General features: G+C 43.5%; 1 protein-coding gene across 7 annotated transcripts in view; it reads left to right on the plus strand.

Annotated features, from left to right (window-relative positions):
* RALGAPA1 (Ral GTPase activating protein catalytic subunit alpha 1) overlaps positions 1-13,936 on the plus strand; it is a 669,595-nt gene that overhangs the window by 280,537 nt on the left and 375,122 nt on the right. For 5 of the 7 annotated variants that reach the window (XM_063947861.1, XM_063947860.1, XM_063947862.1 and 2 more), the window contains exon 17: positions 795-935. The exons of the other annotated variants lie outside the window; for them this stretch is intronic. In XM_063947861.1, coding sequence (XP_063803931.1) covers positions 795-935 — 141 coding nt within the window. The remainder of the gene's footprint in view (positions 1-794; positions 936-13,936) is intronic. 7 annotated transcript variants of the gene reach the window in all.

Here is a 13,936-nt window from a genome sequence, read left to right on the forward strand (position 1 = left end):
CCGGTCCACGTGCTTTTCGACAATTCGAATTCATCGACTTGTTGAAAAATTTAGGGATATATTGAATAGGTCGAATCAGGATTCGACCTTAATAAGTCGAAAACTGACGTCTTTTCGATAGACGCCAGTTTTCGACTTCAATTGAATATACCCCTTTATGCGTAATCTTCTAAGACACTTTTATTTCTTCCACTACCACTATTCTACAGCTATCCATATGTTTTTCATTTTGTACTTAACCTTGACAATATTAAGAAAACTCCACATGGCTTAAAATAATAATTATAAAAACAAAATACCTGCATAATATAGTTTTGGTTTTAGACCTTTGCATGAAGTCGGTAAGTTATAATGCTCTATTTACTGTGTGTTATTTTAAAGGTGTTTCTTATAGAGATCTGTTAGTTAGGTATTTGGATTCTCAGTTTGTTCATATAACTGTTTGAACACAGGACAAGACCTGTAATCTGTCACAGCTCCACTCAGATCACATCTGCTTTTATCTGTGTTGTGCTTCAATGTGATATTATTGTATGTAGTCTATTTTCTCTCCTCTCATTCTGTTTTATCTTAGTGTTTTCAGTTGTTCCCTTTTTTGTGTGTCTTTTTGTGCTCTTTATAGACACTTCCACATTTCGGTGTCTCCAGAGCAAACAATCTTGTACATGTTATCCATTCGCATAACTTCATTTTCTGCTTTTTGTGGTTTTGCTGCACTCTCATCATTCACTTCTCTTTCCTCTCCGCTCCCTCTTCTCCCCGATCTCTCCTGTCTTTCTGTCTTCTTTTTAAAGCCATGAGGAGCCGATCCATTGGGGACAGTGCCCTGCCATCAGCCTCTATCCGCAGCGCTAAAAGTGCACCTGTCCTGATCCATCCTTCCAAACCCCTTCTGCCTGATATTGTTCTCACTCTGCTTTCCGATGAGATGTCAGGTAGTGGCACCTCTGTCTGCACTCCCAACCACTGTCTGCTGCCCCTCTAACCACACAGAATACAGATGATCATCAGACTATTATGTTTCATAGAGATGGGTGGTATCTGTGCGCTTGTTCCTTCCCACTGTTACTTTTCTAATGGCTTAATCTCAGACATTCTCAAAGAAATATGTTCACCTAATAACTAGACTGTGGTTCAGATGTTTTTAAATACTTTGTTGATATTGCTGTTTTTTTTTTGGTGGTCATTTACTAAAAGTATTCTAGTGTTGCACCTTGTATGTAAAAATGTGTATATAAAAGTGTTCACTGACTGAAGAAAAAAAATAGTACCTTTAATACTATTAGTATTACAACTCCTAGTACTCCTAGTGTTTTTCTCATCTGCTGTGTGGTGCACTTAGAGCAAAACACGTTATGGTGCGGAATTCAATTACCCCGAATGTCAGTCATTGTACTCAATGGGGAATATTTCAAGTAGTGCTGAAAAAATAAAGGGAAAACACAATAGTGTACACTGGGTGACTCCTTTCGAAACGTGCAAATACACTCGCCTCTCCGTTACAAAAAGGCCTTCTACAATTTTCAACCGCTTTCTGCCAGTGGTAGTTATACAGCAAAGTGGGTGTGATGAATATCCACCCAACTTTTCTCCAATCACGACTGTCCCATTAGTAACAGAACCTACATCCTGCCCCCTCACTATCCCAACGGTCGGCATGCCGACCAGCAAGGACTGCTCCCACTCACGGGTGTACGTGACACCCATGGAGTGGGAGTAGAACCTGTGGCTTCATTCCGCTTCTCTCAATTGTCATATAATAATTACGAGTCATTAGAAAAAGTTAGTGATTAATTTCAAGTTTAATTTGAAATGAAGGTAAAAATTAGTAGATTAAAACAGAATACTTCTCTGTCACTCATCGTAATGACGCGCTTCTCAGTTCCCTGTGTGTTTTGATCTAGACAGAGAACCCTTTTAATACTAATAAAAGTGATCCTTTCACCTACAGACAGTGCAGACTGTGCATGCTGAAGCATGGATTTGTAGATTTATAGAATCTAGTGACCTATATCTAAGGCAAAGTGAATTCTGGTCTACAGTACTAAAGTGAAAAATAGGCAAGGACTGCCATGGAACAGGGAATTTGATAACCAAATTGTAAAATGCAGTCGACTGCAACTTGGGCAGACAATGTTGTTTTAATACATCATTAAAACATTGTAAAAATGTTTTTGTTTTTTTCTCAGTTCAGGTCTGTTTAAAATCATTTTGTTGCTCTTTTGCTGCATTAAGGCATCTGAACTACAGTTTTGCGCAGTTATGTATGTTCCTAAAGGATTATGATAGCACTTTTGATAATGTGGAAATGTATTTATTTTTTTAACTAATTTGAGAATGTCTGACGTAAATGCTTTATGCTGTTAAGCCACTAATGTTTATGTTTTGGGATTGTGTCTTGCTATATTCACTCACTGATGATACTAACCTTTTATTCTAGCAATTGCAAAGTGAGTTCAAGGTGTATGGTTTCTGTGTGTTATCAAACGGCTTCAAATAAATTCTCACTCTCTAGTATCTTTATTTTAAGACATTTTCTGTTTGAATTTGACTGACGCTTTGTATGTTTTCCATCCCTCCATCCTCATAGCTCAATGGGCCACTGCAGAATAGGCTGAACTATTAGAGAATGTAGGGGAGGTTTTTTTTTTTTGTTTTTTGTTTTTTTTTTGGGAAGGGGGGGGGGGATTTTGCATTTCTTTTGTTTTTTGACAGGCAAGATAGCTGAAACAGCATACAGTTTAGTATTTCTCGCATACTGGAACCATGTCTAGCAGTATGGCTTTTAATTAAACTAAGAGTTTGAAAATGGTGCACTGTAGCGCATGAAAGCTTGCGGGTTAGTACAGGTGGAACTCAGAAAATTAGAATATCATCAAAAGTTCATTTATTTCAGTAATTCAACTTAAAAGGCGAAACTAATATATTATATAGACTCATTACATGCAAAGTAAGATATTTCAAACCTTTATTTGTTATATTTTTGATGATTGTGGCTTACAGTTGAAGATAACCAAATTCATAATCTCAGAAAATGAGAAAATTACATTAAAAAAATAAAAGGATTTTAGATACACATGTGAGTGGTGGCTCTTGATGCACTAACTCCAGCCTCAGTCCACTCCTTGTGAAGCTCCCCCACACTCGCCTGACCTGAACCCCGTAGAGAATGTATGGGGCATTGCCAGAGCTGGATTAAGGCATTGGGGGGCCCGGGGTTCTTAAGACAGGGGGGCCCTAAGGTCTAAAATTATATATATATATATATATATATATATATATATATATAGAGAGAGAGAGAGAGAGAGAGGGATAGACCTAATGATAGCGCTAAGTTTGGAGCTCAACCTTAAGACGTACTCCCTGTTAGATGGAGTACAGATACAGAAAAAAGGTGATGTCTAAGGGAGCTATCTGAGGATATATCTACCAGGATTTGACCACAATTCACTTAAAAAACTCCAATTTATTTGTATAAAAGTATTCAACAATGAATCACAGTGAATAACAAATGGCTGACACAATTAAAATACAGACATCAGATATGGAAACAGTGTAATGTGGGCAATCTGTTAATCCAATGATGTTTTCTTAATTAGTACATATCCGATGTTCTCATATCCGAACCAAACACCAACGCGTTTCGTCCAACTGGACTTCATCAGGGGTTCATTATCAAAATGGCCGGTAGAACATAAAAGAATGGATGACCAATCTATGATCGTATTTATCCCACAAAAAATCAGGAAAACATACTTGCAATAACAGATGCAATAAAAAATACGCTGAATTCACAGCTAGCTTTGTGTTGAATATGCCAACTCGATAAGGCAAACAGTAACACAATAATGCTGAATTCACTATAAGCCACAATGTCGTTTGTGAAGACAATCGTAGGAGTAGCCACTCCTCCTGCTGAGCGTTGTGTGTGTGTGTGTGTGTGTGTGTGTATGTATATATATATATATGTGTGTGTGTCTGTGTATATATGTATGTGTGTATGTATGTATATATACTGTATATATATGTGTATGTGTGTGTGTATATATATATATATATATATATATATTTCTCTATCGTCCTAAGTGGATGCTGGGGTTCCTGAAAGGACCATGGGGAATAGCGGCTCCGCAGGAGACAGGGCACAAAAAAGTAAAGCTTTACTAGGTCAGGTGGTGTGCACTGGCTCCTCCCCCTATGACCCTCCTCCAGACTCCAGTTAGATTTTGTGCCCGAACGAGAAGGGTGCAATCTAGGTGGCTCTCCTAAAGAGCTGCTTAGAGAAAGTTTAGTTTAGGTTTTTTTCTTTACAGTGAGTCCTGCTGGCAACAGGATCACTGCAACGTGGGACTTAGGGGGAAAGTAGTAAACTCACCTGCATGCAGAGTGGATTTGCTGCTTGGCTACTGGACACCATTAGCTCCAGAGGGATCGAACACAGGCCCAGCCGTGGAGTCCGGTCCCGGAGCCGCGCCGCCGACCCCCTTGCAGATGCTGAAGCGTGAAGAGGTCCGGAAACCGGCGGCTGAAGACTCCTCAGTCTTCATAAGGTAGCGCACAGCACTGCAGCTGTGCGCCATTTTCCTCTCAGCACACTTCACTGGGCAGTCACTGAGGGTGCAGAGCGCTGGGGGGGGGCGCTCTGAGAGGCAAATATAAACCTTATACAAGGCTAAAAATACCTCACATATAGCCCATAGGGGCTATATGGAGATATTTAACCCCTGCCTGACTGGAAAAATAGCGGGAGAAGAACCCGCCGAAAAAGGGGCGGGGCCTATCTCCTCAGCACACGGCGCCATTTTCTGTCACAGCTCCGCTGGTCAGAACGGCTCCCAGGTCTCTCCCCTGCACTGCACTACAGAAACAGGGTAAAACAGAGAGGGGGGGCACATTAATGGCTATATATATATATATTAAAGCAGCTATAAGGGAGCACTTAATATAAGGATATCCCTTGTATATATAGCGCTTTGTGGTGTGTGCTGGCAGACTCTCCCTCTGTCTCCCCAAAAGGGCTAGTGGGTCCTGTCTTCATTAGAGCATTCCCTGTGAGTTTGCGGTGTGTGTCGGTACGTGGTGTCGACATGTATGAGGACGATATTGGTGTGGAGGCGGAGCAATTGCCAAATATGCAGATGTCACCCCCCAGGGGGTCGACACCAGAATGGATGCCTTTATTTGTGGAATTACGTGATGGTTTATCTTCCCTTAAACAGTCAGTTGAGGACATGAGGCGGCCGGACAATCAATTAATGCCTGTCCAGGCGCCTCAAACACCGTCAGGGGCTGTAAAACGCCCTTTGCCTCAGTCGGTCGACACAGACCCAGACACGGGCACTGATTCCAGTGACGACGGTAGAAATTCAAACGTATTTTCCAGTAGGGCCACACGTTATATGATTTTGGCAATGAAGGAGACGTTACATTTAGCTGATACTACAGATACCGTAAAACAGGGTATTATGTATGGTGTGAAAAAACTACAAACAGTTTTTCCTGAATCAGAAGAATTAAATGACGTGTGTGATGAAGCGTGGGTTGCTCCTGATAAAAAGTTGATAATTTCAAAAAAGTTATTGGCATTATACCCTTTCCCGCCAGAGGTTAGGGCGCGCTGGGAAACACCCCCTAAGGTGGACAAGGCGCTCACACGCTTATCCAAACAAGTGGCGTTACCCTCTCCTGAGACGGCCGCACTTAAGGATCCATCAGATAGAAAGATGGAAGTTATTCAAAAGAATATATACACACATGCAGGTGTTATACTACGACCAGCTATAGCAACTGCCTGGATGTGCAGTGCTGGAGTAGTTTGGTCAGAATCCCTGATTGAAAATATTGATACCCTAGATAGGGACAATGTTTTACTGTCGTTAGAACAAATAAAGGATGCATTTATCTATATGCGTGATGCACAGAGGGATATTTGCACACTGGCATCTCGGGTGAGTGCTATGTCCATTTCAGCCAGAAGAGCCTTATGGACACGACAGTGGACAGGCGATGCGGATTCAAAACGTCACATGGAGGTTTTGCCGTATAAAGGGGAGGAGTTATTTGGAGTTGGTCTATCAGACTTGGTGGCCACGGCTACTGCCGGGAAATCCACTTTTTTACCTCAAGTCACTCCCCAACAGAGAAAGGCACCGACCTTTCAACCGCAGCCTTTTCGCTCCTACAAAAATAAGAGAGCAAAGGGCTTGTCGTACCTGCCACGAGGCAGAGGAAGAGGGAAGAGACACCAACAGGCAGCTCCTTCCCAGGAACAGAAGCCCTCCCCGGCTCCTGCAAAAACCTCAGCATGACGCTGGGGCCTCTCAAGCGGACTCGGGGACAGTGGGGGGCCGTCTCAAAAATTACAGCGCGCAGTGGGCTCACTCGCAGGTAGACCCCTGGATCCTGCAGATAATATCTCAGGGGTACAGGTTGGAATTAGAGACGGATCCTCCTCATCGTTTCCTGAAGTCTGCCTTACCAACCGTCTCTTCCGAAAGGGAGAGGGTGTTGGAAGCCATTCACAAGCTGTACGCTCAGCAGGTGATAGTCAAAGTACCCCTATTACAACAAGGAAAGGGGTATTATTCCACTCTATTTGTGGTACCGAAGCCGGATGGCTCGGTAAGGCCTATTCTAAATCTGAAGTCCTTGAACCTCTACATAAAAAAGTTCAAGTTCAAGATGGAGTCACTCAGAGCAGTGATAGCGAACCTGGAAGAAGGGGACTTTATGGTATCCTTGGACATCAAGGATGCGTATCTACACGTTCCGATTTACCCCGCACACCAGGGGTACCTCAGGTTCATTGTTCAAAACTGTCACTATCAGTTTCAGACGCTGCCGTTCGGATTGTCCGCGGCGCCTCGGGTCTTTACCAAGGTAATGGCCGAGATGATGATTCTTCTTCGAAGAAAAGGCGTATTAGTTATCCCATACTTGGACGATCTCCTAATAAGGGCAAGGTCCAGAGAACAGCTGGAGACAGCTTTAGCACTATCTCAAGAGGTGCTAAGACAACACGGGTGGATTCTGAATATTCCAAAATCCCATTTAATCCCGACAACTCGTCTGCTGTTCCTAGGAATGATTCTGGACACGGTTCAGAAAAAGGTTTTCCTTCCAGAGGAAAAAGCCAAGGAGTTATCCGATCTGGTCAGGAACCTCCTAAAACCAGGAAAAGTGTCAGTACATCAATGCACAAGAGTCCTGGGAAAAATGGTGGCTTCTTACGAAGCAATTCCATTCGGCAGATTCCATGCACGAATATTCCAAAGGGATCTGTTGGACAAATGGTCAGGGTCGCATCTGCAGATGCACCTGCGAATAACCCTGTCACCAAAGACAAGGGTGTCACTTCTGTGGTGGTTGCAGAAGGCTCACCTATTAGAAGGCCGCAGATTCGGCATTCAGGATTGGATCCTGGTGACCACGGACGCCAGCCTGAGAGGCTGGGGAGCAGTCACACAAGGAAGAAACTTCCAGGGAGTATGGACGAGTCTGGAAAAGTCTCTTCACATAAACATTCTGGAACTAAGAGCAATCTACAATGCTCTAAGCCAGGCGGAACTTCTCCTGCAAGGAAAGCCGGTGTTGATTCAGTCGGACAACATCACGGCGGTCGCCCATGTAAACAGGCAGGGCGGCACAAGAAGCAGGAGTGCAATGGCAGAAGCTGCCAAGATTCTTCGCTGGGCGGAGAATCACGTGATAGCACTGTCAGCAGTGTTCATCCCGGGCGTGGACAACTGGGAAGCAGACTTCCTCAGCAGACACGATCTTCATCCGGGAGAGTGGGGTCTACATCCAGAAGTCTTCAACATGTTAATAGACCGTTGGGAAAGACCAATTGTAGACATGATGGCGTCTCGCCTCAACAAGAAACTGGACAAATATTGCGCCAGGTCAAGAGATCCACAGGCAATAGCTGTGGACGCACTGGTAACTCCTTGGGTGTACCAGTCAGTGTATGTGTTTCCTCCTCTGCCGCTCATACCAAAGGTATTGAAGATCATACGGCAAAGAAGAGTAAGAACAATACTAGTGGTTCCGGATTGGCCGAGAAGGACTTGGTATCCGGAACTTCAAGAGATGCTCACGGACGAACCGTGGCCTCTACCTCTGAGAAGGGACCTGCTACAGCAGGGTCCCTGTCTTTTTCAAGACTTACCGCGGCTGCGTTTGACGGCATGGCGGTTGAACGCCAGATCCTAAAAGGGAAAGGCATTCCAGAAGAAGTCATTCCTACCTTGATTAAGGCACGGAAGGAAGTCACCGTGAAACATTATCACCGCATTTGGCGAAAATATGTAGCGTGGTGCGAGGATCGGAGGGTTCCGACGGAGGAATTCCAACTGGGTCGTTTCCTACATTTCCTGCAATCAGGATTATCTATGGGTCTCAAATTGGGATCCATTAAGGTTCAAATTTCGGCCCTGTCAATATTCTTCCAAAAAGAATTGGCCTCTGTCCCTGAGGTCCAGACTTTTGTCAAGGGAGTACTGCATATACAGCCTCCTGTGGTGCCTCCGGTGGCACCGTGGGATCTAAATGTAGTTTTAGATTTCCTCAAATCCCATTGGTTTGAACCATTGAAAAAGGTGGATTTGAAATATCTCACATTGAAAGTGACTATGTTACTAGCCCTGGCCTCTGCCAGGAGAGTATCTGAATTGGCGGCTTTATCTTATAAAAGTCCTTATCTAATCTTCCATTCGGATAGGGCAGAACTGCGGACTCGTCCGCATTTTCTCCCTAAAGTGGTATCAGCATTTCATCTGAACCAACCTATTGTGGTGCCTGCGGCCACTAGCGACTTGGAGGACTCCAAGTTGTTGGACGTTGTCAGAGCCTTAAAAATATACATTGCAAGGACGGCTGGAGTCAGAAAATCTGACTCGCTGTTTATATTGTATGCACCCAACAAGTTGGGCGCACCTGCTTCTAAGCAGTCGATTGCTCGTTGGATTTGTAACACAATTCAACTTGCACATTCTGTGGCAGGCCTGCCACAGCCTAAAACTGTAAAAGCCCACTCCACAAGGAAGGTGGGCTCATCTTGGGCGGCTGCCCGAGGGGTCTCGGCATTACAACTCTGCCGAGCAGCTACGTGGTCGGGGGAGAACACGTTTGTAAAATTTTACAAATTTGATACCCTGGCAAAGGAGGACCTGGAGTTCTCTCATTCGGTGCTGCAGAGTCATCCGCACTCTCCCGCCCGTTTGGGAGCTTTGGTATAATCCCCATGGTCCTTTCAGGAACCCCAGCATCCACTTAGGACGATAGAGAAAATAAGAATTTACTTACCGATAATTCTATTTCTCGGAGTCCGTAGTGGATGCTGGGCGCCCATCCCAAGTGCGGATTATCTGCAATACTTGTACATAGTTATTGTTAACTAATTCGGGTTATTGTTAAGGAGCCATCTTTAAGAGGCCCTTTCTGTTGTCATACTGTTAACTGGGTTTAGATCACAAGTTGTACGGTGTGATTGGTGTGGCTGGTATGAGTCTTACCCGGGATTCAAAATGCCTCCCTTATTGTGTATGCTCGTCCGGGCACAGTACCTAACTGGAGTCTGGAGGAGGGTCATAGGGGGAGGAGCCAGTGCACACCACCTGACCTAGTAAAGCTTTACTTTTTTGTGCCCTGTCTCCTGCGGAGCCGCTATTCCCCATGGTCCTTTCAGGAACCCCAGCATCCACTACGGACTCCGAGAAATAGAATTATCGGTAAGTAAATTCTTATTATATATATATATAGTAAGTTAGAGGCGACACTCTGAGTGAGAGTGCCGCATATATAGCACAGAATAAACAGCGGCACTCAGGGTCTTCTGTGTCCACAAAAGCTGTATTGAACAAGTCACATATATCCAACGTTTCGAGGCTCGCAGACCCTTTTTTCAAGGTGTGAATAAGGGGAAAAAAAGGGTCTGCGAGCCTCGAAACGTTGGTTGTATGTGACTTGTTCAGTACAGCTTTTGTGGACACAAAAGACCCTGAGTGCCGCTGTTTATTCTGTACTATACCTCCACCCCACGGAGGGCACCTGGGCAGTGTTTACAGATCAAAGGGAGTGCCGGACTACCTATATGTAAATAAATAAATATATATATATATATATATATATATATATATATATATATATATAACAATCCACAATCCGGCACTCCCTCGTAAGCCACAGAAATAGCCTGCCAGTGTGCCCTCCTAGGGACCAGCAAAGTCCATCCATTATGCAAACAGCAGGGGCGGCACTCCCGGACTCAGTACTTGGTGAAAGATAAAGTGCTTTACTGCAATGTTTTGAGGTAATCCCCCCCACCGTCATCAGGACACACTTGTATCCCGAAACGTCGAAGTAAAGCACTTTATCTTTCACCAAGTACTGAGTCCGGGAGTGCAGCCTCTGCTGTTTGTGTGTGTGTGTGTGTGTGTGTATGTATATATATGTGTATATATACACATATACAGTGTGTGTGTGTGTGTGTGTGTTTGTGTGTGTATATATATATATAAATAAACACACACAACCCAGAGCCTACATTTAAATTTAATACATAACTTAAAATAAATAAATAAACAACCCATCCTGACTTTACAGACAGAACTGGAGCCTGTTTCTTCACCCGGCCAGTACACATGCGCTGGCAGGGAGCTTCCTACTTTCCTGCAGCCTGCGTGCTCAGCCAGTCACTGAGCAGTAGGCTGCAGCGTGACACACTATTGGGCTGCTGAGCCGTCACTCAGCAAGCAGCCCAGGAAGCGCTCTGAGGCGCCGGCGGCTGTGTGAGCGGCGGCTGCTGCTGGGCTGATAGTGGGAAGGGGAGCGTAGTGTAGTGGATCGGATCGGATTACAGATCCGATCTGTGACAGGGGACCCTTTCAGACAGGGGGTCCCGGGGTACTTAACCCCCGGAGCCCCCCCTTAATCTGGCTCTGGGCATTGCCAAGAGAAAGATGAGAGACATGAGACCGAACAATGCAGAAGAGCTGAAGGCCGCTATTGAAGCATCCTGGTCTTCCATAACACCTCAGCAGTGCCACAGGCTGATAGAATCCATGCCACGCCGCATTGAGGCAGTAATTCATGCATAAGGGGCCCAAACCAAGTACTGAGTATATATGCATGATTACACTTATCAGAGGGCCGACCTTTCTGGATTTAAAGTCCTTTGTTTATTGATTTTATGTAATATTCTAATTTTCTGAGATTTTGAATTTGGGATTATCTTAAACTGTAAACCACAATCATCAAAATTATAACAAAGGCTTGAAATATCTCACTTTGCATGTAATGAGCTGATATAATATTATAATAGTTTCACCTTTTAAGTTGAATTACTGAAATAAATGAACTTTTGCACAATATTCTAATTTTCTGAGTTTCACCTGTATATTAATGCCCAAGTTTCTTGCAGAAGACCTCATTCAGATTGGACGTAATTGTTATCGGCTGATGTGAGATGCAGCCATCTCTGCATAGATAGTAAATACACCTCCCTCCCCATGCAAGGGTGTGTAGTCACAGTGTCTCTTGTCGCATCATGAAAAGACTCCCATGTGCATTTAGGTAAAAGAGCAAGTGCCATGGGAAATACCAGCAAGTTATGTTTACATCCAACTCTAAATGAAGTTCTTGATATAGAGTTTGTAAAACTTATCTCATAAACCACCATTATAGCTGTTGTGGTTATTTCTAAATCAGTTTAAAAAATTGTCTAGTGCAGCCTCAGATACTTTGGGGTTTTCTATTTTTTTTTTTTTTTGTCCAAAGACTTTTCAAAGTTATTAGCAAGTTTTTGGAAATTCTGCCACCTGGTGAGTTTAAGTCACACCACTAGGTGGCAGCACACTTTTAGTTGTATGTTCCTTCTCATGTTTTTCTGCAAATTTAAACAACCTGTACTTAAAACATCATCAACATAATGAGTTAATAAGGAAAGCCCTGAGACATCCAGGAAGTGATAGCAAAAAGACAGACGCACGAGAGAGGATGGAGGGGGTTAGGTCAGGAGAGTACAGCATAGAGGTGGTATTGGAGGCCGAAGGAGCTGATTAGATTTCCAAATGAGGAAGTGTAGCGGGAGATACGAAGGCGCCAAAGAATAGTCCCTTGGGGAACAATGACAGGTAGAGGGAGAAATGGAGGTGAGGAGGAGACTACGAAGGTGCAGTTAAGGAGGTAGAATAACACCCAGGAAAAAACAGTATAGCGGTGACTGAAAGACTGTAGTGTCTGATGGAGGAGAGGCTGGTCTACGATTTCTAACGCTCCAGGAGAACAAGTAGAACTTACCCCTAGATCTTGTAGTAAGGTCATTAGTGATTTTACTTAGGGTCTTTTCTCTGGCGTAGATGAAGTGGAAACCAGACTGAAGTGGGCCAAGGAGGAAGGTAGTGAGACAGCTATAGACAAGCCACTTAATGGTCTTTGAGGCAAAAGGGATAAGAGCGATACTGTAGGTAGTAGTTGGAGAGAGTGTTTGGGTCAAGAGTTTTTAATGAAACACATGACAAGGGCATGCTTAAATACTGAGGCTATAATCAGTGATATAGTTGTGCTTATTAAACCTATAATAAAATTGAATTTGTCCATTTGGCGTGTATAAAATCATCATACACTAAACACCTGTAAACTTTAACACCTGTCTATGTATTTGTCAGAAGAAAAGGGTGTTTGCAATGGTTTTGGCACCCCCTCCCTCCCTATGCATGCTAACCTATTTTTTTATATCAATCTATATACACTACTAACTATTAGGCATCCCTGTATTGTTAACTCTTATGTTCATGGATGATTCCTGAAGCAAATTACCAGTGCTCATCCTGGAGTGTACAGTATGAATGTTCTGTGTATAAAGAAGTTTAGAAAAGTATTTGTATACAGATGTGTCCACAAACACCTATCCTTATATTGCTCCACATAGTTCCATTGGCGCGCCGTACTTGACCAGCGACGTAATATTTTTTTTAAATATGTGTCTTAATGTTCTATTCTAATCACAAGTATTTAGTAAACTGTTAGCGAATTAGGGTGCAAAATTCAGGAAAAATGCTGTAATCTAGTTAAAAAGGTACAAGACTGAGGTCCTACAGTACAGCATATGACCTTTTTACCCAGATTACGTCCTTTTTCCTGAATTTTGTGTATTAATTTGCTACTAGTTCATGATTTAGCAATGGACGCCGAACACACAGCCGATACGTGATAATATGCTAATGCCGCAGAAAACGTCTTGTATGTATGTATGTATGTATGTATGTATGTATATATATATATATATATATATATATATATATATGTATACATACATATTTTCTTACGGCTTTTCTGATCTGCTGCTGCATCTGATTATGCGGCATTAAATTATCTGAGTGACTATTGGATGGTCGGGAAATTCATGCTGTTGAAACCAGTGATCTGCTTCCAAGGATGCAGTTATTATCGAGCCTGGCCAGAAAATGGGGCCAACACTGACCCATTTTCCGTAACCTTGTCGGTCGTCATCCAAGTGCCAGCATCAAGTTAATCTTGCTACGGCATTTGGGGTACTGCGAGCAACATCGCAACCCTGGATCTGCGGATGTGCAGTTCAGCTTCTGCGCATGCACATACTCTAAAAGATTGGAGATGTACATTAGCAACAGGTTTGCATACATCTATGAATTATGGAGGTCATTCCGAGTTGTTCGCTCGCAAGTGGATTTTAGCAGATTTGCTCATGCTAAGCCGCCGCCTACTGGGAGTGAATCTTAGCATCTTAAAATTGCGAACGATGTATTCGCAATATTGCGATTACACACCTCGTAGCAGTTTCTGAGTAGCTCCAGACTTACTCGGCATCTGCGATCAGTTCAGTGCTTGTCGTTCCTGGTTTGACGTCACAAACACACCCAGCGTTCGCCCAGACACTCCTCCGTTCCTCCGGCCACTC

Source organism: Pseudophryne corroboree, chromosome 12 (assembly GCF_028390025.1).
Source record: "Pseudophryne corroboree isolate aPseCor3 chromosome 12, aPseCor3.hap2, whole genome shotgun sequence".
Taxonomy (NCBI): domain Eukaryota; kingdom Metazoa; phylum Chordata; class Amphibia; order Anura; family Myobatrachidae; genus Pseudophryne; species Pseudophryne corroboree.